The sequence below is a fragment of the Aotus nancymaae genome, unplaced genomic scaffold (genome assembly GCF_030222135.1).
Source record: "Aotus nancymaae isolate 86718 unplaced genomic scaffold, 86718_ANA_hifiasm-v0.15.2.pri h1tg000065l, whole genome shotgun sequence".
Classification (NCBI taxonomy): Eukaryota; Metazoa; Chordata; class Mammalia; order Primates; family Aotidae; genus Aotus; species Aotus nancymaae.
This window is the reverse complement of record NW_026988480.1, coordinates 13,274,386-13,301,626: the sequence shown is the minus strand read 5'-3', so window position 1 is coordinate 13,301,626 and position 27,241 is coordinate 13,274,386. Positions and strand designations below refer to the sequence as shown.

The 27,241-nt window shown below is 37.1% G+C and overlaps 1 protein-coding gene across 3 annotated transcripts in view; it reads left to right on the top strand.

The window, feature by feature from the left end:
* SUGCT (succinyl-CoA:glutarate-CoA transferase) overlaps nt 1-25,263 on the top strand; it is a 691,493-nt gene extending 666,230 nt beyond the window's left edge. For all 3 annotated transcript variants that reach the window (XM_012473534.3, XM_064366749.1, XM_064366747.1), the window contains one exon: nt 24,811-25,263. In XM_012473534.3, the coding sequence (XP_012328957.2) occupies nt 24,811-24,974 (164 nt within the window). In that variant the 3' untranslated portion in view covers nt 24,975-25,263. The remainder of the gene's footprint in view (nt 1-24,810) is intronic.
* Nucleotides 25,264-27,241: the final 1,978 nt, after the last annotated feature.

The window sequence follows — 27,241 nt, the reverse complement described above, 5'->3', positions numbered from 1 at the left end:
AGCAATGGGTCACATTAACTAGATTGTGGAGTTTTATTTGACTAAAAGCTAATTGCAAATAAATTTATTGGCAAGGTTACTAAAAGACACCTTGTGACTTTAGTGTATAAAAGTAGATGCATAATATCTAGAATAAGGAAAAAGATAACCTTCTATACTCTGAGCACCTGGAACATTACACTTAATTTTGGCGTAAGTTATTTGACTAGATATAGATAAATTGGAATCCAGGTTGGAATTCAGCAGTAAGCAGCCAGAACAATGAAAGACTTAAAGCCATAGATCAGTTTCAAAGAAAAGAAATATTTCTTTTAACTAACCTGCAAAAGAATGAAGGAAATAAAAATTATCTTCCACAGGTGTTCAGACATCGATAACCAGAAAGATGCAAGCATGTGACAAAGTGTTTTGACAGGATAGTTTTCAGGGTCGTCCCCACCCTACTGTCCTAGGAGGCCATGAATATGAATCCATCGATGTGTCATTTGTAAAATGGTATCATTTTTAAATTAAAAAAAAGTTTTGGGACTTTTTAGTATTTTCATTAATTATCTAGATTGGAGCTGTCCAGTGCTTTATTGAGATGATAGAAATGTCTTTCTTTACTGTCCAACATGATAGCCACTAGCCACATGTGGCTGTCAAGCCTTGGAAATGTGCTAGTCCAACTGAGGAACTGAATTTTAGTTTTATTTAAGTTTAAATCAAACATTTACATGGGGCTGGTGGCTCTGGCCCAGGACAGTGCTGTTCAAGATACTGCCTTCCTCTTCCAGTTCACTTTGCTGACAACTTGGATTTTTTTTTTTTTTTTTTTTTTGTCTCTTTGAGATTCACCTGAAAACTTAAAAGCATAAGAACAACAGAATTAAAATCTAATTTCCAAATAACTATATGTGGATTGTTTTTTATTTGTTTTAGATTCCTTCTAGGTATATCCTAAATTCTATGCACAAATTCTTCAAATTTCTTCTTACAAATAATGTCTGCTATAAGCACTTTCTCCTGTTGCTTACATGTTGAAATATTGACTACAGAAATTAAATTCTGCTAGTGCTCGCCTTCTGGCAATACCTACATTCCATTCTATTGCCAAATCTCCAGAAACTGTGTTTTCTGTAAAGGACCTACATAAAACTTGATTCGTATGATACGATAGGCCATCTCCCAAGGCTTACAAACAACTTGGAAGAACATGTTTGATGGCTTTATTGTATATTCTTAGTTGGTTTCATAACTTTTAAAAATGTAAACATATTTTTGAATTTGAAGTCAAATTTAGTCTTGGTTTAATGTTAAGCTTCATGAACCCATTACTAAGTTCTCTGGTTCAGGTAAATCACTAACTTTTCTCTCCTGCAATTACCAGATCCATCCAATTGGTTAGGAAAATATTCCATACTTTCCATTTGGAAGAAACCAATAGTATTTTCTATTTTCTTTTTCTTTTCTTTTCTTTCTTTTCTTTTCTTTTTTTTTTGTGTGAGACAGAGTCTCACTGTGTCACCCAGGCTGGAGTGCAGTGGAGTGATCATGGCTTACTGCAGCCTTGATTTCCAAAGCTCAAGCAATCCTCTCATCTCAGCCTCCCAAGTAGCTGGGACTACAGGATTTGTCACTGTGCCTGCTAATTTTTAAATTTTTTTTTAGTGGAGATGAAGTCTCACCGTGTTGTCCAGTCTGCTCTCAAACTCCTGAGCTTAAGCAATCCTCTCAACTCAGCCTCCCAAAGCTCTGGGATTACAGACGTGAGCCGCTGTGCTCAGCCGTATTTTTCATTTTCTTGAAATGGGATGTTAGATACAAAATGATTTTTAATACAAAATGAAAAGCATTAATCAGATGTAAGGCTTTTGTTTTTGTTGTCTTTTCATAGCTTTTAAAACTTTTTAATTTTGAGATAATTGTAGATTTACATGGAGTTTTAAGAAATTATCTGTTCACTTGGTTTGCTTCAATGGTAATACCTTGCATAACTATAATACAATATCAAATAGGAAATTGACATTGATACAAGGATCCCTCATACTGCCCTTTTAGAGGGACCACCACCTCCTGCTCTCCTTTCTTCTATAATTCCTGTCAAACACTAATTGTTCTTCATCTCTATAATTTTGTTATTTCAAGAATGTTATATAAACCCAAATTCACACTGTATATAACTTTTTTAATTTGGCTTTTTTCACTTAGCATAATTTCCTTGAGATTCATCCAAGTTGTTGCTTGTGTCAATAGTTCATTCCTTTCATTGCTGGATAATATTCTATGGTATAAAATACAACACCTTTGTTTAACTGTTCACCTATTGAAAGATATTTGTTTCCAGATTTTGCTATTACATATAAGTCTGCTATGAACATTCATGAGCAGATTTCTGAGTATATGCAAGTTTTTATTTCTCTGGTATAAACGTTTAGGCATACAATTGCTGTATCATATAGTTGATGCATGTATAGTTTTGAAAGGAACGTCATACTCTTTTCCAGAGTGACTGGAAAAATTTTATATCCCCAACAGCAATGTATGAGTGATCCAATTTTTCTGCATCATCATCAGCATTTGGTGCTATCACTATTTCTTTTTTAGTCATTCTATAGGTGTGTTTCAATAGCTAATTGTGATTTTTATTATAATTTCTGAATGGCTAATATTGAACGTCTTTACATATACATTTAGCCACCTCCATATTATCTCAGTAAAATGTCTGTTCATGTCTTCTGCTCATTTTCTAACTAGATTTTTAAATTTTTTACTTGAGTCTTGAAATTTTTTTTTAATATATAAATTCTAGGTACTAGTTATTTGTTAGCTATGTGATCTACAAATATTTTCTTCAAATTTGTAGCTTGTCTCTTTATCTTCTTAATCTGTTCTTTCACAGAACAAACATTTTCCATTTTGATGAGGTCTAGTTTATCAATTTTCATTTTAGATTTTTCTTTTGGTATCAAGTCTAAGAATTCTTCACCTAGTCTTAGATAAAGACTTTTCTCCTATGTTTTTATTCTAAGGGTTTTACACTTTTAAATTTTACTTCTTTTTTTTGTTGTTGTTTTGTTTTGTTTGGGTTTGGTTTTTTTTTTTTTGAGACAGAGTTTTGCTTTTTCACCCAGACTGGAGTGCAATGGCGCAATCTTGGCGCACTGCAACCTCTGCCTTCAGGGTTCAAGTGATTCTCATGCCTTAGCCTTCTGAATAGCTGAAATTATAGGCACCTACTACCATACCTGGCTAATGTTTTGTACTTTTACTATAGATGGGGTTTCACCATGTTGGCCAGGCTGGTCTTGAACTCCTGACCTCAGGAGATCCATCCACCTTGGCCTCCCAAAATGCTGGGATTACAGGCCTGAGCCACCATGCCCAGTCTATTTTGAGTCAATTTTTATGGGGTATGAAAGTTAGGTTGATGTCAGGTTGCCTAGGGATGGTCAGTTGCTCTAGCACTATTTGCTGAAAAAGCTATCTTTCCTCTATTTAACTGCTTTTGCACCTCTGCTAAACATCAACTGGGTATGTTTGTGTGAGTCTATTTCTGGATCCTCTATTCCTGTTCCATTGACTGATCTTTCTCTCCCTCCACTGGTACCACATGGTCTTGATTATTGTAACTGTATAATGTTAGTTAAAATAGAGTAGAGTAAATCTTCCTACTTTATCCTTTTTGAAAAAATTCTTTTAGCTATTACAGATCCTGTGTCTTTTCAGATAAAATTTAGATCAGGCTTACCTGTGTTTATAGGAGAAAACAACAATTCTTTCAGGGATTTTGACAGAAATTGCGTCCAGCATGTGTATCAATTTAAGGAGAATTGACATCTTTAATATGTCGAGTTTTCCAATTTATGAACACAGTATGTCTCTCCATTTACTTAGGTCCTCTGTGATTTCTTTCATCAGTGTTTTGTAATGTTGAGCATACTTATCCAATAAAAGCTTTGTTAATTTTATACCTATTTCATTTGGAGTAATTGGAAATAGTATTGTGTTTTTTATTTGTTTCCACATTTTCCTTGTTACTACATAGAAATATGATTTCTTTGTGTGTCTTTATCTTGTATCCTAAGGTCTTCATTACTTCTAGGGTTTTTTTGTTTGTTTGTTTTATAGATTACTCGAGATTTCCTACATAGACAACCATGTCATCTGTAAATAGAGACAGTTTTATTTCTTCCTTTCCAACCTATATTTTTTTATTGCCTTATTACATGGGCTAGAACTTACAGTACTTTGTTGAATAACAGTCATGAAAGGGGACATCCTTGCCTTGTCTCTAATCTTCAAGGAGAGTATGTAGTTTTTATCATTAAGTATGGTGATAGCTACTGGGTTTTATAAATACTTATTAGTTTTTTATGAAGTTGAAAAAGTGCCCTCTATTATTCCTTTGGTAAGAGTTTTTTTTCACAAGTAAGTGTATTGTATCTAATATCTTTTCTGCATCAACTGATATGATCATATCATTTTTCTCCTTTAGCCTGTTCATATGGTGAATTGCACTGATTGATTTTCAAATATTAAACCAACTTGGCATTACTGGAATAAATTCTACTTGGTCGTGGTGAATATTTCTTTTTTATACATTACTGGATTTTATTTGCCATCTTGAGATTTTTAGACATAAGTTTATGAGATACATTGATCCCTAGTTTTCCTTTGATATACTGACTGTTTAGTTTTGAGACCGTATTTTTATTTTTTAGAGACAGGGTCTTGTTCTGTTGCCCAGGCTGGAGTGCAGTGGCAGGATCACAGCTCACTGCAGCTTCAAACTCCTGGTTCAAGCAATCTTCCCACCTCAGCCTCCCAAGTAGCTGACACTGTAAGCATGTACCACTGTGCCCAGCTAATTTTTATTGATTTTGAGACTATAAAATGAGTTGGGAGGTATTCTCTCCTTTTCTAAATTCTGGAAGTGATTGTATAATTTTTTTTTAATGTTTGGTAGAATTTTACAGTGAAACCATAGAAGCCTAGAAATTTCTTTTTTAGAAAAGTTTAAATTATGAATTCACTATCATTAATGGTTATAAGATTGTTCAACCTATCTTTTTTTTTTTTGAGTTTGGTTAGTGGTTACTAAGTAAAAGGTTCATTTTCTAAGTTAAATTTTTGAGAGTAAACTTTTAATTACTACAGGATGTGGAGTGATGCCCCTTGTTTCATTCTTCATATTTGTAATTTGTGTTTTCTCTATTTTTATTTTGTCAGGCTTAGCAGGGGTTTATCAATATTATTAACTTTTTTTGAAGAACCAGCTTTTTGTTTCATTGATTCTATTCCCCTGTTTTCAATTTATTGATGTCTGATCATACGTTTATCAGTACCTTCCTTTTACTTCCTTGGGTTTATTTTTTGCTTTTTTTCCCCTAGTTTCCCGAGGTGGAAACTTAGATGATTGATTTGAGACTTTTCATCTTCTCTGATGTAAGCATTTACTGCTATAAATTTTCCTCACAGCACTGCTTTAACTGTGTCCCACAAATTTTGACATACTTTCATTTAGTTGATTTAATTTTTTTCTTTCTTTTTTTTTTTTTTTTTTTTTGAGCCTTCCTCTGACCTATGCATCATTTAGAAGTGTGTTGTTTAATTTCCAAGTGTTTGGAGTTAATCCTGTTGTCTTGTTGTTATTGATTTCTTGTCTGTGAACATATTCTATGATTTTGTGGTGGTCACCCTGCAGGATTGACCTCCACCCAAAACTTCATTTGGATGTTGAGACTTAGGATACAAACACGTACCAAGAGGGAATGAAAGGGTTATTATTTACATAATGAGACTTTCTGAGGAGTGCAGGATGGCTCCCAAGCAGTTTACAAAGTGGCTCAAATTTAGATAACAAGCCCTACTCTCAAAGATTCTGATTTACTATGTATAAGGCCAGGCTCAGCAGTATGCATTTTTGACTTGGCAAGCTAGAAAACTGAAGTGAAAAGCCCATTATTCACATTTTGACAAATACCTAAGGCATTGAGGCATCTGTTTTTTCTTTGATAAGCTGCTGTCACCCATGAAGGAAGCAGAAAATGAGAAAACTTCTTTTTTTTTTAAAGGAAAATAGGGATTTGGAGGTGCTCTCCTCTTCAGGGTTTTGCCCAAGAGGCTACCAGAATTTCCTGTAGCACACTTAGTGGGCATTACTGCACATTCACTGTCACGCCACTGGGCTGGGCAATCAGACTGACTGCAGAATAGTCACTTTTGTTTCATAGGAAACAAAATTGTTATCTTTAAAACGTACGCATGTATTTTTTTTTTATGTTACAGCAACTATTTTTAGAGACTTCCAACTACCTAATCCTTTTATAGTATATGAAATTAGTCACTTTTCTCATATAAACTATTTTGTAATCTTAAGGTACAAAAAACTTTTAAATAAGTGTAATCCAAAGAGCACTCTTAAATTTATAACTCGTCATTGTTATAATACATAGACTTTTTTTTCCTTTTGTGGGATTTAAAATGTAATGTGGGAACAATGTGGGTATTTTCTTTTTACTTATTTATTTTTCCTAATAAACAAAATATAATTTTGTTGAAACAGACAACTAAATGTATTAACACAGATGACAAATTATTCCCACATTCATTCCTCAAGAACTTTTTAATAGACAATAATCTATAAATCATTATCTGAGACTAAGTCTTCCTGTTTTACAGATCTTTAGACTTAGAGACCTAAGAGTATTTACATTTCAAATTTGGTTCTCATTAATTTTGAATATATGATCACCGATTATAGATGGGACAACCAAATTGAGGTTTATCTTTGTGCTATCTTGTTAAAGAAATTCCTAAACAAATTGTTGGTTTAATTATGATTACACAGGAAATGTTTCAGTTATTCCTAAAAATAAGCCCGCTCAAAAAAAGAGCAAGTACCCATTGTAGACAAAGAATTGATTTACTAGTTATAATCCACTTGTGTATTTTAGTAAAGTAAGTTTTCTTGTGGGTTTGTAAGACACCTTGGCCTAGTTTCATTTATTTATAAGAAATGATATGTTTCATATTTTTCATTGCCTATGCTGGATTGTGACTCAGCAAAATTAGTGAAGTTTCAATGTGGAAAGAAATGTCTTCCCATTCAGCATGGGCTAAGGATATCCTAAAACATTTCATAGACAATGGCCATCTCTACCCTTAGTGGGAGAGAAGAGCCAATTTTATTTCTTGGAAACTGTGCAGAGGGCCCTGTGGGGAGAGAGAATAATACTCATGTATTTAATTAGTACATAATTGACCATTAGTACATAATTAGTATAAATGACCATATTCAGATACACAATGAAACTATGAAAATAAAAACATTTCAGATTTTCAGTACTAATTCGCCCTTTTCACCTTGTGTGTTAAATACTTTTAAGTAATTCAAAAGATACCGGGAAAGAATAATCACAGAAATAACATTAGGAGAGTTGGCAGGGCATTTTGTAAGTATCAATCTAAATAGCTAATAGGGAGAATATGGAGAAAAGAAAGAAACAATAAATAGGAAAATGTTTGTGTACCACAACAGACACATATCATTATTATTATTACATGAAATTTGCAACACCCACTATCAAAGAGAAACATGGGAAACAAAAATAAGGTTATTGTCCAATTGTAAAAATTATAGCCTCATATAAATAAGAAACAAGACTTAAGTTTTCCAAGTAGAAAAACAAAGTCATTAAAAAAAATGAATAACAACTTATGTTCTTCCAAGAAGAAATAATAAACAATTTTTAAAAGTCTGACAGTGTTTTCCTGACTCATTTTACGTGATTCATGGAGTCTTACCTATTATTGTCATAGTAAAAACTTAACATCTAAACAAATTAAATTAAGGTAAAATTCGGTATCATCAGATGATAAAACCTTTAAGTGAAAAGTAAAATTACCTTTTACATCCTTGTTTATTTATGAAAATATAGAGACTCTTCACCTTCATTCATTTGTTCAGTTAACAGATATTTATTAAGCATGTTAATTTACTAGACTCTGGACATACAATGCAAAGAAAACAGATAAGATTCCTGCCCTTAAAGAGCCTAAAATTTTTCTTGAACACCTGTTTTTAACCAACTAATAAAGTGGATCTCTATACTCAAAGATTTCACACAGCTGTTAGAATGTTTCATTTTTGGAATATCACAGGGCCTCTTACAGGTAACATATATGCAAGTTGCACAATTCTATAAGTCAGGTGCAGTGAGAACAGACACATTGCATTTAAAAAAACTTTCTTGTCTACATGGGACTATTTTGGTTCATGGTCAGTGAAAGTGCCTCACCTTACTTTTAGATCTGTTTGACAGAATTTGCTTTTTGTGGTTGTGAGCACTTTGAGTTTCCTTGTTTTAGAAACCTGAGGACTGAATTCAAAGTTTAGTTGAACTCAATCAGTCCCTCATTCACTCTCTCGAGGAAATACAAAGATCTCTACCATTATAAAACTTACATTCTGGCAGATAAAGACAGATAAAGAATGGTAGATGTACATGAAAAGTATCCTGGAAGCAAGGAAGTAGAGTGCCCTAAGGGGCGATGGGAAGTGGCAGTCAGAGTGGCAGGATGAAATGGCAAAAGTAGAAGTGAGTCAGCGTAGGCCCCACTGAGCAGAAATGTGAAGGACTTGAGGGAATGATGTGAGTACAATTTAGGAGGAAGAATGTTCCCAGCAGAGAAGAACGACTGGAGCAAAAGTCCCAAGGAGGAACATGCCTGGTGCACAGCAAGGAGGCCAGTGTGGCTGGGGCAGACTAAGCCAGAGGGAGCACCGCAGGAGAGGAAGGCAGGGGGTGGCTTGGTGGGAAGGGGAGTGGATTATGTAGAACCCCATAGCTTATTGTCAAGAGCAAGGAAAAGCTTCACAGTTTTGAGCAGAGGAATGACACAACTGGACTTGTTTTTAAAGGGTGACTCCAGCTGCTTTGTTGAGAATACACTGAATGAAAGCCTGCAGGCAGGGAGAGCTGGTAGTGGTATTTCCCTTGACCCCTTCATAATACTTGTGAAGGGGTGGCTTATTTACTCAGACAGCAGCTCTGAACCCATCACGGGAAGGGGAGTATGCAGGTGAGTGGGTGCAGGAGCCAGGGCAAATGAACACTGGAACTAGCTGGTCACTCCTGTCTGGTGGGAGCAGACTCTGTGCAGGAACTGCAGCAGCATCCGAGCGTGTTAAAATGCTCTTTTAGCGCTCCTGTCTGGGAAGGTGTGTCTGCTACTCCCAGAGTCCCATAAGGCGTGTGTTATAATCAGTGCTCTTTTAGCATTTTCCATATGCAGATGGCTAAGTGTTAAGCAGCTCAGTGGAGGAGCAGGGTGGCAGTGTTTTACACCCTGCCCTCTTGGTACCCAAGTTCTTGTCCAGTATCCAGGAAGGATCAGACCCACTCAAATGAATTGAAGGCTAGTGTATGCAGAGAATTTTGTTGAGAGGTAGAAGTGGTTCTCAGTGGGAAGGGGACCTGGAAGGGGGATAGAGTGGGAAGATAATTTTCCCCTGAACAGCTGAATTCTTCTTGGAAATCCCGCCATCAAGCCACCCCCTGAAGTCAAGCTGCTTTTCCCTGTCATCTGGCTGCTGCTTCTTTTCTCCTTGTCTCTGCTGCTCCACTTTGCTCCCTTGCCACTGGAGCTTGGGGTTTTTATGGGTACAGCATGGGCCAACATTCAGGTGGGAAAACAGGGATGTTAAAGTTCTCATTTTGGGCCACATGTCCAGGCTTGAGGGTGGGGCCTTCACCAGGGACTGCCCTCTTCTACGCAGTATTTCCCTGCCTCCTGTCTGTATCAGTAGGATACTCTCACAGAAATCCCAGGAGAAAATGGTAGCTATCATTAGGCTGGTTGTAAAAACTGATTGGATTTTGTATGTGTTTAGAAGATGGAATCAATAGAATTTGCTGATGGATTGGATATAGCATGTAAGAGAAAGAGAAGAGTCAAGATGACTTTGCTTAGAAACATAGTACAAAATATACCAATCTGTAGGCCCTGACCTCCCTTTAGTTCTATATTTCAGATATTTCTAGTGGCTTTGTTTTCTAATTTAGGAATCTAGTGGTTTTGGGTTTTGGGTTTTTTTTTTTTTTTTTTTTTTTTTTTTTTTGTCTAATGCTTTTGGCAGTTATTGATGGAATACTCATTATATGGTACATGCTGTGGAGGATACACAATGAACAAAACATTAATTTTGTTGTCAGCAAAGATCACAAGAGATAATTAAATTAGAAAGTGAGCTACAACATTGCAGAGAATAAGATCAAATGTTATAGGGAGACAAAGAAGAGAGACGTTTCTTTGGACTATGGGAAAAGGGGAAGGCCCAACATCAAGTTAGCCTAAACAGAGCTTTGAGAATATGTAGACTTGAGGATTGCTAAGCTGAGATGCATTCCATTTTGGCACATAGACCCACACAGCATCAGGTCCAGAGGAGAGTAAGTGCAGTTTGGCTGGAGGAAACAGCTGGGGAAAAGGATTAAACAAGTTGCCCTCATATTGCACAGTGCTTTGAACCAAGGGGATGGCAGAAAAGATCAGAAGTGTGGGTGTGTATGAAAGACATATTCAGAGATAGGACTGTGGGGCTAGCAAGGTATAAGTAAGGCCAGAGATTCGAATGCTGTCATTGAGAGAATTGAGGATAATCATGCCAAAACTCAAATAGAGGCATAGAGAGAAAGGACTTTCTCCTAAAACCTTTCCATCTGCACTGCACAGGCAAGGTGAAAGGGAAAAACTAAGATCAGTTCTTTGACAAATAATTAATACATTCCCATTTTCTTAGCAGCAGGTTTGGGGGCTTAATTTTCTTGATTCTGTCTTTGCTTGGAATATGACTGTGATTTGTGTGATCTTAGGCTCTTGAGAAAGAATAGAAGATGGTTGATATAAGACTGATTCTTTTACTGTAGTGACTAAGAAGTTCATAAATTAAATTACAAAAGACCAGTATCATCAGGTTTATAGAAAAACTTTTCAAAGCTCATTTGAGGTAAGAGCCACAAATAACCACTTACTCCAGCTCTGTTTAGTTCCTCCCTTTAAAATGGAATCAAAATGTGATCTGGCTTCTCTGACTGGAAACTTCCGGTATTTTCCTTAATGGAGCACAGAGGCAGAGGAGGTGAGGAGAAGGTCACTACTTTGAAGGTCTATGAAGCTTAAAATGTTCTGGCTGTAGACTTCAGCTGAACCAATTTTGTTTTCCATGGTGAAATCTAACCAAACAAAGTCTTGGGAATACACCCAAAGAGCTTATATTGAGTATTTGAATTCTAGAAGCAAAGAAGTGGAAGAATTGATTATTTAGGCAAAGAGCACATTGTCGGCAAGGTGTTTCTTCATTCTTTCGAGTGTTCACGAGTGTCTAAAATAATGAGAAGCCAACACTAGTGTTGGAAAAAACGTTCAGGAGAGAGCTTCTTTCAGTCCCACATTTTTCAGAGACCTCAACGGAAGGCTTGGGTAGCACACTTTGAGGGGAGACAGCATGTTTACTAATGAATATGAATAGTATTTCCTTATGGGCCATATATTTTTCCAGTAGGAAATGGATAATCTACTATGACATTTCAGTGGGTTGGAACAAGATAGATAAATCAAATACAAGTTGCCCTGTTTCTTTTTCAAATGAAAGATAAATGCCTTAATGGATTAGCAATCATGAAATATATAAGTATTTATAATACAGTACTGCTTTATAACACCATCTGCTAAAGAATGGTATTTATCCAGCCACTGATATGAGAGCAGATTTTCTTCCACATTATGCAGGGAGGAAGTACATCTCAGTGTTAACGAGCACGCACTTTGTATTTAACCAGCCTAAGTTCTAATGAAATTCTTCAGTTGACAAGCTGTGTAATTTTAATACAGTTACTTAACCCCACTTTCTTCATTGGGAAAATGGTATCATAATGATCTTACCTTTTAAATTCATTTAGTCCATCAAGGAAGGTAATATATAGAAAGCATTCCATCAAGTGCTTAACACATGTAAGTACTCAATAAATAATAGCTAGTATCATCATTCCACTGGCCAAAATTGGCTACACACAAAATGAGCTGTTTCAAAGCATTTGGAATGTCTGGAGTGAATGCTTTTTAAGGGAGTGCTGAGGAACTAGATTAATGAGTTTCTCCTTTAGTCCAGGCAAGTGGGTCTCTACACTGAAACCGAGGCATGAGATCAATCTTAATAGGCTAGTTTGTGGTAGGGTAACAAACAATTCCAACATAACAGTATCTAAAAACAACACAAATGTATTCCTTGCTCACACTGCTTGTCCATCATGGGTTGACAGGTACCCAGGCTGGTGGAGCAGTCATCATTCTCACACACTGTCAAAGAGACAAGGAGACGTAAAGGGTCTTAAATCAGCAATTGAGGGTTCTGTCCTGGAGATGACATACACATTTCTTTCTTTTCCTTCTTTTTTTTGAGATGGAGTCTCACTCTATTGCCCATGCTAGAGTTCAGTGGTACTATCTTGGCTCACTGCAACCTCTGCCTTCTGGATTCAAGCGATTCTGCTGCCTCAGCCTCCTGAATAGCTGGCATTACAGGCCTGCGCCACCACGCCCAGCTATCGTTTGTATTTTTAGTAGAGACAGGGTTTTACCATGTTGGCCAGGGAGGTCTCAAACTCTTGATCTCGTGATCTGTCCACCTCAGGCTCCCAAAGTGCTGGGATTACAGCTGTGAGCCACCGCATCCAGCCCACATTTCTTTCATTCACCATTCGTTGGGCGCACAGAGTTTTACCCAACCCCAAAGAGATCAGGGTGTGTAATACTGTCATATTCCTAGAAACTAGTGTAAAGGAAAATAAAAAAAAATCTCAGAACCCCCAAACTCCTTTGCAAAAGGGAATGTTAAGCCGTGAGGCTGAGTCATGCAATGCCCTTTTCCAAATGAATAGCTGTTACTGGCATTATACATCAACCTGATGTCCACAAGGTAAAAGGCCTTGGGCATCTATGAAGGATTGCTCTCAGAGATCAATCATGGGTAAATCTTTTGCTGGCCTCCCAGAAATAAGGGTGTGCCAATTGTAACTTTAGGTTTGCAATCTAAGTCTAGCTCCTAAATCTAAAGTCTGTCGGATTCCACACTGCTGCTGTAGATTACAAGCTTATTTTCCCAGGTGCAGAACAAAGACAAGAGGAGACCAATCATTTCCACCTACCCAGAGACACTTGCATAATTTACTCTTCCTTTACTTTTTTTTTTTTCTCTTCAAACATTCACCTTATTGTATGTAAAATGTAGATTTACCTGGCACTAACTGAGGTCTCACAGGAATGTAACCATCTACCCTACCTTGTACCTGGCCCCCTTCCTACATGCTTTCCCTTCCCTTTAAGGAAATGTATAAATACTCAATTGCCTGAAAACTTGGGAAAAACAGCCACAGGTGTGTCTATGGCTGGTGTTTTTCCTGGGTGTACCCTAAAGCTGGCTTAATAAACCTCCATGATTGAAACTTTTTCCTCAGTCCCTCATTTTGGTTGTCAGCAGAAACGGAAATTTAGTGGATAGCACTAGTAACTATCACAGGGTCATTGATGTGGTTAAAAATAGACAACCTATAGATAATGGCACTTTGAGGCCCTGTTTATTGAATTAAAAAATAATGAGGCAAAATTTATTCAAGCAGTAGTGATATATGGCATTTCTGAACTCTGAGTTCGACTGGAGACCTATCTACGTTGGTGGTACATACCACAAGATGCCTTGAGTTTCTGGGACGCCTGGTCCTGTAAGCAGTGCCATGGATTGCATTCCTTGGTTAAAAATATTCAAAGCCATATTTATTCTCTATGGCCTTATCCCACCATTCCATGCTAGCTAAATAGCTTTATCTGTTTTTATCTCACATCTAATGGGTTTAATGTGTTCTAACTGTATAGCTCCATTTGGTGCACTGGATGCTATGGCTGAGAGGTGCCATATAAAAATATTGTTATTGTTGTGATTATGAGTTCAAACACTGGAGGGGAAATTGTGCAATAACTTAGTACTGAGCTATCATTATTTTCAGCAAAATGAAGTTTGGCTTCTTACTACACTAGTAAGCCTTGAAGATTAAATGGTATCTACAGCATGTATCTTAGCAATGGGCCAAAGAAGTCCGAAGAAAAATGTTTGCCATAACAAACATTTCATATATTATAAAACAGATGTTCACTTTTAAGTATTCTTGATACTTTAAGGAGTTGATGATACCCATGTCAGAAATTTAAAAAAAAAAAAATCAAATGAAAAAAATCCACACATTTAGGGTATTTTTCCATTTATTGAATTTTTTTCATTCTTATTTCCATTGTAATCAGAGTGGCCAGCTATGTTAATTAATTTAACCCATAGTGCTGATCAGTTGCCAGGTAGCTGTGAGGTTGAGCAATAGTTTGTTTCATTGCTGTAGAAATGCATCATTAGGATGGAAGGTGCATGGAGTTCTGGAAAAGGAACTGTTGAGGTCCCTTCTCTCATGATGATGTGATATTATGTTCCCATTACTTGAATATTCATTATGGTTTCCCACATGTTTTTGGCTACCTCTGTTTCCTGCAACTGTTTACATTATTAAGTTGGTTTGGCTTATAGATATGTAGCTTGAACCTGTATATAGTTAGAGTAGCTTGGGATGTTTGCATAGATTGGGTAGATTCCCTTTTCACCCTAAAAGAATCATAGGAGGTTTCTAAAACGAGGTGAGACAAAACAACTGGGGCCATGTTACAGAGGGGCCTCAAACCGCAAATGGAAAACACCACAGGACTAGTCTGGGGGATTCTCGGGGGGCGCCAGGCACTAAGTCCTCCTTTTGCTTTGACTCAGGAAACTTTCCACAGAGGGCACAGTGAAGGCTTCTCTCCTTTCAGGGTAGGTGGAGAGGGAGGCATCGCAGAGCATCCCCTGACCCAGAGACATGAGAAATTGGCATGTATTGACAGTGCTGTGAGTCTAGGACTTCCTACAAGGGGATAGGTGGCATATGACAAATTCACTTGAAAACATGAGGTAATAACAAGTATTTATTGCACAAGGAATCTAGTGGACTCTGATCTAGAAAGATGGAAAGGACATACTGGTTAGAAGATGAGGCCTCAAGTGACTCTTGTCGTGTTCTACTTCAGAACCCCTGAGTTCAGTTTGAAGCTGAGGTCGTTCTCCCCTTTCATTGCTGCTCTCTTTCACCAGAAAGTAGTGTGGTCCAGTGGCAAAGAGCTGGGATTCCAGCACAGGACTGTCTGGGTGTGAATCAAAGCTCTGCTCCTCACCCGATCTGTGACCCTGAGCAAGTGACCACCTTTCTGTCTCTCAGCCTCCCCGATTTGTAAAGTGGGGATAATAGTGCCTTCTGGGGTTATTGTAAGAGCTGAGCAAAATAAATGAGCGAAGCACAGTGTCTGGCACATAGTAAGTGCTTCTTAAATGAGTGAAAGAAGTCCCATGTTTCCACAGTTCCTTCTACTTAGCTAGTTAAAAGTTAAAAGGGCATAAAACAAATTTCTGGGATGTGTCCAGATGCTGTTGGAGACACTAAGTATGTACTTATAAGAAGTGTGACTTGGGTAACCATCCAACCTCCCTTGCCTTCCTTTTATTCTCTGTAGAAAGGGGAAAGATACCTATCTCAAGAGGTTGTAATGAGGAATAAGCAAAATAAATATTTGAAATGTGCTTTTTATATAACACATGCTTAAGAAATGGTTGATTCCTTCCTCCCTTTTCCCTTCACTTAAAACAACCTTGTCCCTAACAATTAAATATTTCTACAAGTTAAAACTTTTATCTTTAGCCTGGTCTCACAAATCTAAAATGCAGCTAACTTGCTAATGTTCTGGGAAGTCCAAAATTAGCAGGTGATAAAAGTTCTGTGAGAGGTATCTAAGTTGCTAAGGTCATCACTGTCGCAGAGAAGAAAGAATAACATATATTGAGTATTTACTATGTGCCTGGTATTGTTCTCAGGGATTTGTAAGAAGCAACATTTTTAATTCTCACAGCTTTTTATGATAGGTACCAGTGTCACGCCCATTTCACTTGTAAAGATACTGAGGTGCAGGTTCATTAAGTAAATTACGCAAGGAGGTGGAGTCAGTAAATGGCAGAGCCAGGATGTGAACCTAGACTAACTCCAGTTCTAGAACCCACAGTCTTAACCACCTTGCTGTATCACTTCTCAAAAACAACAGCGATGAAGTCAATAGATCTATATATGCCTCTGTTGTGTGCTCTTATACACAATTTTTAACCTCTCTGAGCTCCATGTTCCTCTTTTGTGATTTAGAAATAAAATGCCCATTCATAAATGCAAAAAAATAGTTTAATGTTGTTGTGAGGATCAAATTAGATAGCAAACATATAGGACCTCACCTAGGTGAAGTATGCAGTAAGCATTCATTAAATAGTAGTTTTAGATGTTATCACATATGATTTAGAAACTGTGACAGGATCCTTCCACACCTACCTCTGCATTTTGTCTACTGCCAGCTCTCTAATTCTGGCTTCCATGAAGGTGATCAGTTTAGCCTCTTAGGTATGGGCATATGAAGCAGTTGAAGCAAAAAGCCTTTGTCATTGTTTTAGACCCCTCTGGAACCATCCCTTAGAGGACGACAGGCAGTCCACACACAGTCCTCGCTTAGAGGTAGGCATAACCTATAAGCACGGCTTATAGTAAAAGTAAAAGTACCCTAATTTATACCCTGAAGTCCATAGAGATTTGTCTGTTGAAGGATACGAATATGGACTTTCTTTTAAAGAAATGTACTTATCTCCAAAATTATGAGCTTTAGAAATTAATTAATTAATTTATTTTGCTTCCTGTGGACATAAAATATTTCTGATGCAATAGCTTTTAGTAGAGACCTTACATAGTAGAGAAAAGGCTGCATGAACAACTTATTTTTAAAACCTCAGCATCAGAGATGTTGGAATAAACAATTGCCGTGGAAATATGTTGTTTTGGAATGAGGACATTTAGATGGTAAATACTTCTGATTTTATAAATGCTGGCCAAAACTCTTCCTTTAATTTCAGACTTGCATAGCTAAAGACCAACTGACATCTCTCCTTGGATATCTCATAGGCATCTCAAACTTGACATGTCCAAAAAAATCTTGGCTTGTGCAAAACTTGTCCATGCAATCCATTCAATCTTCCCTATCTGGTACATGAACCCAGAAACTCAGGATTCTTCTTTGTTCCTTTTCTTTTTATCCTGAACTACCTTTGTCCATGTATTCATCAGTGTGCCCTCATTATATCACCAGGATACTTCTCAAACATATCCACTTTTCTCAAACCCTAATGTACCATTCCAGTCAAGGCCACCATCATCTCTTCCATCTACCCACAACAGCCTCCAAACTTATTATGTTCTCTGCCTAGCACGAAAACATTCCTTATTGTATGTCCTGTCACTGCTTTGCTTAAAGCTCCAGTAGCCTCCCACTGAACCCAGTATAAGATCCACTGTCATTACTACAGCCTATGCCCCGTGCATACTATCTCCTGCCACTCCCTACAATTTCATCTAGTACTTCTCTTCTATTAAATTATGTGCTAGCCACACTGGATCATTTTTTTTTCCGTTCCTTGAACATCAGTCTTGTTCATGTTGCCTGAAATCTTTCCACCATTGTTCATAATGATAGCTCAGCTTCTGACTCAGCTTAAAGATAATCTAATCAGCTTGGCCTCCTCTGCACATCCCATTTAGAAAAGCCCTTTCTTCCACCTCAGCCCCTCCCTACTGTGCTTGCAATATTATTTCCTTTTCAACTTGGTTTTTAATAATTTTATAAGTTTTAGCAAATTTTAGCAATTTATTTGCTTTTGTTTGTTCGTTGTCTACCTCCCACATCAGCAATTAAATTCCAGGAGATTAGAGTCCAGGTGTGTTTTGTTTGCTAATAAATATCTAGATCATTCAGCCCAGATCCTGACACTGGGATAGATACTCCACAATTATATGTAGAAAAAAATTGTTGGATACATACATTAATTAATATGATATGTATTACTATGTGTAGTAATATCACAGTATTTATTCCAATGCCTTTTATTGTTAGTAATTATTTGCTCAACAAATTTGTATTGATTGACAGATCATGAGCTATGGAGTCTAATAGATAGAAGCTCTTATACCGGTTCTATCACTTAGCTGGATAACCTAGACAAATTATTTAACCCTTTAAAGACCCTCAGTTTTCTTATCTGTAAAATGAGAGCTATAATACTATCTACATTATATAAATTGAAAAGTCCAATGAAATAATGTAATAAAAAGGCATAGTTCACAGTCATAGCCAGTATCTAAGAAAGAATGCTTGCCATTGATATCTTCATTTTATAGGGACCATGAAAAGCATTGAAGGCCCATTAGGAAACAGTTGACGTTGTACCTGCCCCTGTAGGGGATACAGGCATCTAAATAGACAATTTAATACTGAGAGCTATTGAAGATAATGCATAAGGTTATATGTGCTACTCAAATGAATGTTCTTGGCATCAAGGTCAAATGAATTTTCTTTGTATATATTCCATCAACTACTTAAGATCTTGCCATATTTTGGATTGGCTTTATATTTGGATCTTGATTTTTCCATGCATGTTTTTTTTTTTCTAGAATGTTATTTTTTCTGGCGTGATGTAACTTTTTCTCATTATTATATTTTACCAACTTTTTAGTTAGAGCAATTATACAATGAAGGCTCTTTTTTACCTTCTTAAACTTCCCATTTGAAGGCCTCTGTCCTCCTTCTTCTTCTCTGCTTTTATTGTCTCTCCAGGTCTGAGCTGTCATCCTGGGACCTTCTTTCCCTATGCTCCTCATTGTGTATCAAAATTTTCTTTATTTTTTTTTAATTGGCTTCTATGTCTTACCGGAGTCATACTCAAGAAACTTATTTCAGCATACTTACTTAGTCTTTGAGAGTTTGCACATATCTTCATACTTGATTAATCATTTGACTGGCCATACCATTCTAGGTTTAACAATATTTCCCTTTAAAAGTTGAAAGCTGGACATGGTGGCATGCTCCTGTATTCTTTTTTTTTTTTTTTTGAGACAGAGTTTTGCTCTTGTTACCCAGGCTGGAGTGCAATGTCACGATCTCAGCTCACCGCAACCTCCGCCTCCTGGGTTCAGGCAATTCTCCTGCCTCAGCCTCCTGAGTAGCTGGGATTACAGGCAGGTGCCACGATGCCCAGCTAGTTTTTTTTTGTATTAGTAGAGACAGGGTTTCACCGTGTTGACAAGGATGGTCTTGATCTCTTGACCTCGTGATCCACCTGCCTCGGCCTCCCAAAGTGCTGGGATTACAGGTTTGAGCCACCGCGCCCGGCCACTCCTGTATTCTTAGTTACTCGGGAGGCTAAGGTAGGAGGATGAGGCCAGGAGTTTGAGACCAGCCTAGGAATGTAGCCAGACCCCATCTCTAAATTTTTTTTTAAAAGTTAGCCTGCTATGGTATTACACTCCTGAAATCATACCTACTTTAGAAGTTAAAGTAGGAAGATCCCTTGAGCCCAGGAGCTCGAGGCTGCAGTGAGCTATGACGGTGTGATTGCACTCCAGCCTGGCAGACAGCATGAAACCCTGTGTTTAAAAAAAAAAAAAAGTTGAAAGCAAGTTCTACTTGTAGTTTTCAGTAGACACTAGTGAGGAGTTTGGTGCAGTCTAATTTTGTTATTTAAAAAACTACTAGTTTCCACCTTTCTGTCCCACTGCTTAGATCTGTCCCACTGAGACTTGCCCCACTGCTTGGACCCCTCCTCCACTTCCAAGAGTTTTCTGAGGTATTTTTAATGCTGATATTCTGAATTTTATGTAATATCAAGATGTAAATCTTTTCATCTATACTGTTAGATTCTCAGTTGACGCTTTTATTCTGAAAAATAATGCTCTCTTATCTATTCTTCATATTCTTTGTTGAAAAATTTCTCCTCTTCTACTCTTTTTGACTCTTTTTTCCTGGGGTTCTTGTCTGTCTTATGAGAACTCCTAGCTTCTTTCTCACATTTATCAGACAAGCTATATTTTTTCTCCCTACATCCTTGGGAACATCTACTTTATTTTGTAAATTCCTAATTTTGACAATAATATTGGAAAATCTAAGTGCTAAATTTTGTTTCAATTGTGTTTTTTTGCATAGCATTCTGTTCTTGTTCTGTTCTGAGTTATCTTCATTGTTTCTATTTTTAAAATCTTTATTTGGTTCTCATATTTCTGATGATCCTCTGGCTGATCATTCTTTTACAGAAAAAAGATCTGGATGCCTGGCTTTGATTTTTCTCTGTTGTTAAGGATGTTTTCCACTTTTACTGGATCTACCCTGAATGAAAATGCTTGGAAGTGCAGGTGAAGGTAGTTTCACTGACAGTCTTTATGACATGGATGCATAGACAGGCTATGGGCCTCTCATATGTAGGGGTATTGAGGGCTTTGCACTGGGGCACAAAAGCCTGTATTAAAAAATTTTAACTTTCCCTTTATAGCTTTCTTGAGTTTTTTAAAAGAACTGGTTGATGCTGGCTGTACTCTCCTTTCACAAAGCTTGCTTAAATGTTACTGCAGATCCAAATTGGACTACTTGTTCTATACTGAGACATTCAATCTTTCTTCTTAGTCCTATTTCTAGTTCCTGTTCTGTGTCTCTCATAATCACTGACTTTAAGATCAAAGGCTCTTGGGAGGCAAAACAGGCCAACTGCCATCCACTTGCTCTTACTCTCCTTCTAGAATAATTTAGGCTTCAGCTTTCTCTACCTCTTTTATCCATCAACATGATCTCATCCATGTGGCCTGTAAATTCGTTGGAAATATCTCATTCATTAGTGATGCTCACTTCCATTCTTTTCATTCATATGAAGTTTTTTTGTTTGTTCAATTTTTATACTTTTATTTCAGTGGGATTTCAGGAGAGTTTGAAGGCAATATATGTGCTCAAAGCCAAAAATTAAATTATAACTTGAAATTACTATACAATTTCCCTATAATTTATTTAACCACTGCCCAACTTTTGGACAAATCTTTCTAATAGTTTTCAACATTATAACTATTTGACCTTTTTATTTGGAAAAGAGAGGTTAAAGATAGGCCTGCAGGGCAGTACATGAAGTAATGAGAAGCTAAATGCCTAGTCCTAACAGAGGTAACCTTTGGAAGCAATGAACAGACAGAAAATTCAAGTTAAACCAAAGTTAGGTATCCCTTACAAAGAATTTTCATGGTCTGTAGGTTAGAATGCCATGTAGGAAGTCAAGAGCTCTTAAGAGTACTGAGAAGATTAAAAAATCTTTATAGATCTTTGCCTATGAAAATTGTGAACATTCCTGATTATGTCCATAGGAAAAAAATTTAAAGTGGGATTTCTCCATCAAAGTATGTGAACACTTAAAAGTCTTGATATTTAGTTGACAAATTTCCCCCAGAAGGATTGCACCAATTTACATTCCTACCAGCCACCAACCTTTTAAAATCAAACAAAAATTCCCACATGATTTGCTAATTTTATAAGCAAAATTTTATCTTGTTATTTTTATATACATTTCTTAGATTATAGCTGATATTGAATGTTATCTATATAATATTACTCAGTGCTCAAACTGACCTTCAACAGGTATTGCTGACTTTGTCTTAGAAATGTGTAGACTGAGGCTCTGAGATCTTAAGGGTGCTGAAGTTCACACAGCTTGTACATATTTAAAAACAGATGAGAACAGAGATGTTACCTTGCCAAAACATTTCAGAACATGTGACTTACCTTGCTTATAATTTTTTAGATGGAAGATCAGATTAGTCATTTTCTTTGGACCTTAGATATAAGTAATTACGTTAAACATTTTCTATTCTTTGAAACAAACGTATTTTGTGAACCCTTTGTTTTCTGCATGCAAATGTTATTCAGAGAGGGATGTCCCTGCTATGTAGGATTATTGCACAGGGTTGCAAGAACAGATTTTCAAATTGCTCATGGGAATTTCACTTTATTTGTCCCATTGCAGTCTATGTCTTTATCCTAGCAAGTGTGAAAAAATTGCCAAGTAATACCATTTTACCAACCTAAATTCCTGATGTTTTATGCAAAAGGTCAAATACTCTTCATTCTAAACTGGTAGCATAGTCTTCAGTGTAGATTTGGAAGCTACCAAGAAAGTATGGCATACAGCGGGAGTAACACAAGTTGAACTGCTCTTCAAATTTCCTTTGGCTGGACCTGAAGAATTAATTCCCTCATTCGGTCACTGCATGGAGGTTAAAAGTCCAGGATCTTAGTACTGATATGCACAGTGTGGATGAATCTCAAAAATATTATGCTAAGTGAAAGAAGCCAGACACGAAAAGTCACAAATTATATATGATCCTATTTATAAGGAGTAGCCAGAATAGATAAATCCATAGGGACAGAAAGTAGATTAATGGTTGCCTGGATTTGGGAGGAATGAGGAGAAGTTGCTTGTTCACTTTAAAATGGTTAATTTTATGTTATGTAAGTTTTACATCAATAAATTATTATTATTTTTTTAATCCAAGTTCTTGAACCCAACAGACATGAAATTGGAATATGCTTCTATCATTTTCTGTGTAAACTTGGGCAAGTTCATTTTAATTACCTAACTTTAATCCTTGCTTTAATGCTTAAACCTGCATTCCCTTCAAACTCCTAATCTGGAAACAAAGATGACTGACAGTCTACCTACCAGACAGGATTGTTGTGAGAACTGTATGCAATGATATAATACTACATAGAGCCTTTGGTGCAGTGGTTGACACATCACAAGTTCTTAAGAAATAGCAGCTAGACTATGATAACTATTACTTCTATTGACTTGCTGCTACTACCACCACCACCAGCAGCAGTAGCTGCAGGAGCTGTATTCCAACCCAGGTTCCTGATATTCAAATGACTGTTTTCCATTCTGTAGTCTGGTTTCAGGTAATTCAAGTGGGGTAAAGTCACATGACATAGACTTCAGGAAGCATATATTGCCTCAATGGAGTTCTTCTTTTGAAAGATGGGTTTTAGATTAAAACTGTTTTTAATTAATGCCAAAATGGAACAGAGTTGGAGAGAGCTATGAGTAAGGTTCAGATCCCTAAACCATCACATTATTGGCATTCTTGGGAGAGCTGTGAACCTTGCCTCCCACTGTGTGCTATGGTTGATTTCTCCCTTACTTTTCAGTATGGGACACACCCTTGAAAAGGTAGTCATGCACTGGGGCATTTAAAAGAAATGTGAGAAAAAAACAATGAATGTCACTAAGCTTCAGAGAAGGGAAAACTTTAGCCATCAGTTGAAAGTCGTCTCTCTGTAGTGGATTGAATGTGTTACACAAAGGTGCATCTTGATGATGTTAGGAGACCCATGTCCTCCATCACTGTCAACAATGGCATGTACAAAACTACTTTCATTAATGAAATTCTCCAAAGAATTCAAAGCTCATTTGCTGCTTTACTGATGGACATTCTTTTACCCACTCATGCTTTGGTTTTATTTGTTCTTCCTATGGGCTCCTCGAATCAAGAGAAAGCCAGAAAAAAAGTTTTGAGAGAGAAATGTCTTGTTTTATAAAATCTTCTTGTGACTACTATCTCATTTGTTCTGAAGCTGAATCAAATGAGACAGAAAGGACAGCCAACATAAATACCACTTACTCAATGTGATAACAAAGGTAAAATGAGTTGAAACAACATGTTCCCCAGTGTCCAGCTTCTCCATGGAATAGTGAGAAGTCAGAAGAGGCTGCTGATGTTATGGAAAGTGCATGGCCTTTAATGTGAGACAATTCCAATGGACACAGATTTTCATCCAGGCCCTGTGATTAGCTATGTGGCCTTGAGCAAAACCTTAGGTTTTGGGGGCTTTCATGTTCTTGTGGGAAGAATGGGGATAATAAAATCTATTTCCAATATTTATTAAAAGCATTGCTCAATAATGTCTAGATGAACTTAGTGCCCAGCACCCCTTTTCTCCTTCCACTGTAAGCTTCAAGAAAGATGTTGTGGCAGATTTTGTAATCATAGTAACCAACAAGTTTTTGTGCATTGTCATGGGTTAGGGAATGCTTACTTAGTGCTTTCTGTCTATCATCGCAATTAAATCCTTACCTCAAGTCTATGTGGTAAACATTATCACACCCAGTTTCCATTGTAAAACATGAGGTTCAAAGAAGTTCAGTGATTCATCCAAGATGGTTCTTCTAGAGAGCGTAAGAGCTGAGAGCAAAGCCAAAGTTCTCTGACAGTGAAGCCTACACACATAACCTCCTCTGCCAGCAAAAGGCTTGAACTAGGGTCTGGCCGAGGTTTCAGTGATATCTGCAGTGAGTTGAACTAAACCTTGGAACTATACAATAGACGCTGAGTAGTCAACTTCTGGATTGCTTTCACCTGGGATCAAATTTCTAGCTTCAGAGAGACACTACATTTCTATGGTCACTGTTCTTTTCCACCCAGAAAGTTCACTCAGTCGAGTGCCTTACCTTTGAGTCTTCATGATGGGAACACCAGCTTCAAAACAGGCCTGGCACATGTTAGCTTCATACATGCAACCCCACTGCATGGTGATGAGCGAGTCAGATGAGCACTGCACATTTGGATGAACCTGAGTCAAGAAAAGCCACATGTGAAAACACGTTTATTTCCAGAACGATGGTGCGTCTGCCAGGGTGTAACTGGCACTCATTGATATTTTTGGCATTCATGGAAAACACCCCAGGCCGCTTAGGTAATTAATTTCCTAGGGTTAGTCATTAACAAGCTTCCTGCTTTCCTTCTCCTTTGGCAGGCCCAGCTGTTAGATACAGTAAGTTCAAGATGTCAGAGGCCAGGCCGCCTCCCCTGCTTGGGCAGCACACAACGCACATCCTGAAGGAGGTCCTAAGGTATGATGACAGGGCCATCGAGGAGTTGCTCAGTGCTGGAGTGGTGGCCCAACATGAAACCCACTGACAAAGGAAGAGGGCTCCTCCTCATAACCTCATATCCTCGATCCGAATACACTGGCAAACGCAACACTCTGCTTGGACCCTTCTCCCCAGTTCTGATACCACTAAAAAGAAGATGTAGAGTAACTCCAGAATTCCTGCATTGTGTCTCCAGAATGGCTCTGGTATTAATGAATCTAATGCCTTTTAAATGTACCCTACTTTTGCTCCCTATGATTTTTTTTCAGATAATAATTTAATTATGGATTCCTGGGATTTTTAAAAATAAAGATTTGATTTTTTTTCTGGAAAAATGCATTCTTCATTCTAATTACATTAATGTCCTAAACGTTTGTCTCCAACCCCTTATGCCCCTACCCCGCCAGTCCACACAGGCCTGAAAAAGAGCAGATCTCTTGTTACTTTCTACTTGTACATAAAATCTGCATTTAAATTTGTGTTAGAGAGTCAAAGCAATAAGCAGAATGACAGTCTCTGTGATTGATTTTAAACAGAATAACTTAATTCTGAGCTCTTGAACAACCGTTTGTTAGTCTGTAACTTAAACCATGGATTTTGCTGATGTCCATTATAAGACCGAGCTCCATTCTCCCCTGCAGGGGTAAATATTTGCTTTATGTTGTATTTCTCTGGTGATTTTATGCTATGTGGCAGAAAGTCAGTTTTCCCCAATGCATTTAGAGATGTAGGTATCTGTCTGCACAGGTAGTTGAGTAGTTCTACACTTGGTACCTTATTTTGAGCCCAGTGAAAATGCAACAGGTTTTTTAAATGAATTAAACAGGTTCTTAAATGACTATCCAGATATTAAATAATTTATACATGATAGCAAATAGAAGAATGACAGGAAGACACTGCTTTGTAATCCGAGCATCCACTGATTGGAGACTAGATTATGTCTTAGCTTCGAATATTTTAATGAATTTGAAGTATAAGAAACATCTCTGTTCAGTAAGTGAGAAATGATTAGGATATATTCCAGGATAAATTGTTACTCAAGACTGCTAAGCCCAGTTATAGACTGGGGATCAGATGTCCCCATGATCAGGTTATCTTATTCTGAGATAACCTCAACTTATGGCTGTTAGGTTCATCTATTTTAAAACAATGTCATTACACACCAAGTTGTAATTGAAAACTAAATTACAGATGTTCATCTTTCAAACTGTGATTTAAAACTCATTTTCTTTTCATATTCTTCTTTATTAGAATGGTTTGAATCCTTTATCTATGCTGTAAGGCCCATGGTGTTTCTAGAATGAAAGATTCCAAACAAATAGGAAGCTTGCCTTCTCACAAGACCTCCTGACAGTTTTCCAAAGAATGTTTACTAATTTTTGAAACAGTTATTGTCCTCTCTGTTTTGCTTTTTGTGGACAACTTATTCTGAAGAACTCCTGCAGTTGTTTCACTAGTTAGAATCACATCATACAAGGGTAATTGATGACTTTTGCAGTGCTTTTCCTCCATTGGCTAATTCACAGATGCACACTCAGAGACATTTACTTCAGGCCAGGTATTGAAACGACATTTCTTTATGCTTACACATTTAGTATGAAAAATGGTAAAAGATTAGATGGTAGAGAATTGGCAAAACCACATGTCTTGAAAGATAGACCCAATCATTTATTCTACTGATCTGGGTAGATATCTTGAAATGTAAATTTACTCAGTTACTGAGCAGACTCTAAATATCTGGGTAAACATATGCAGGATGATCATGATTGTTTGTAGGGGACAGAAAATTTGTCTAAAATTTTCAAAATTCCTCTAAAATTTTCAAATCCATGTAGACTGTAGTCTTCAGACATGATGCAGTCACCACTGAAACAGAAAGACTATGTCTCTAGTGAAATAATATATGTTTAGTATCTAGGTCTCCACATACACAAGTCAAAATGATCCAGAACTTTGAACCTACTGGTCACCCAACAGAAAGCATTTATTGTGCTCTACTGATTTAGTGAAAGAAATAACTTGGAATGTATTTGAAGTTCAGATGAATAATTAGCCCTGAAAGAAACATCATGCTTGCTAAAATTTCTAACAATATGCCCCAGATCAAGTTATGCTTATAAACAAATGTGCTGTTTTAATTATCAGGGCCTATTATCTTACACATTCCTGAAACAGAGCACACTACTAATATACCATATGCTCAAGTTCAGTTTGTGTCAAGGCCTGCCTTCTGGCAGGTTTGTGTCTAAGGTTGGCTTAGAAAATTTTCTGAAACATAGTGGGCTAATCGTTACGGAATTGGAAGTGTGTCCA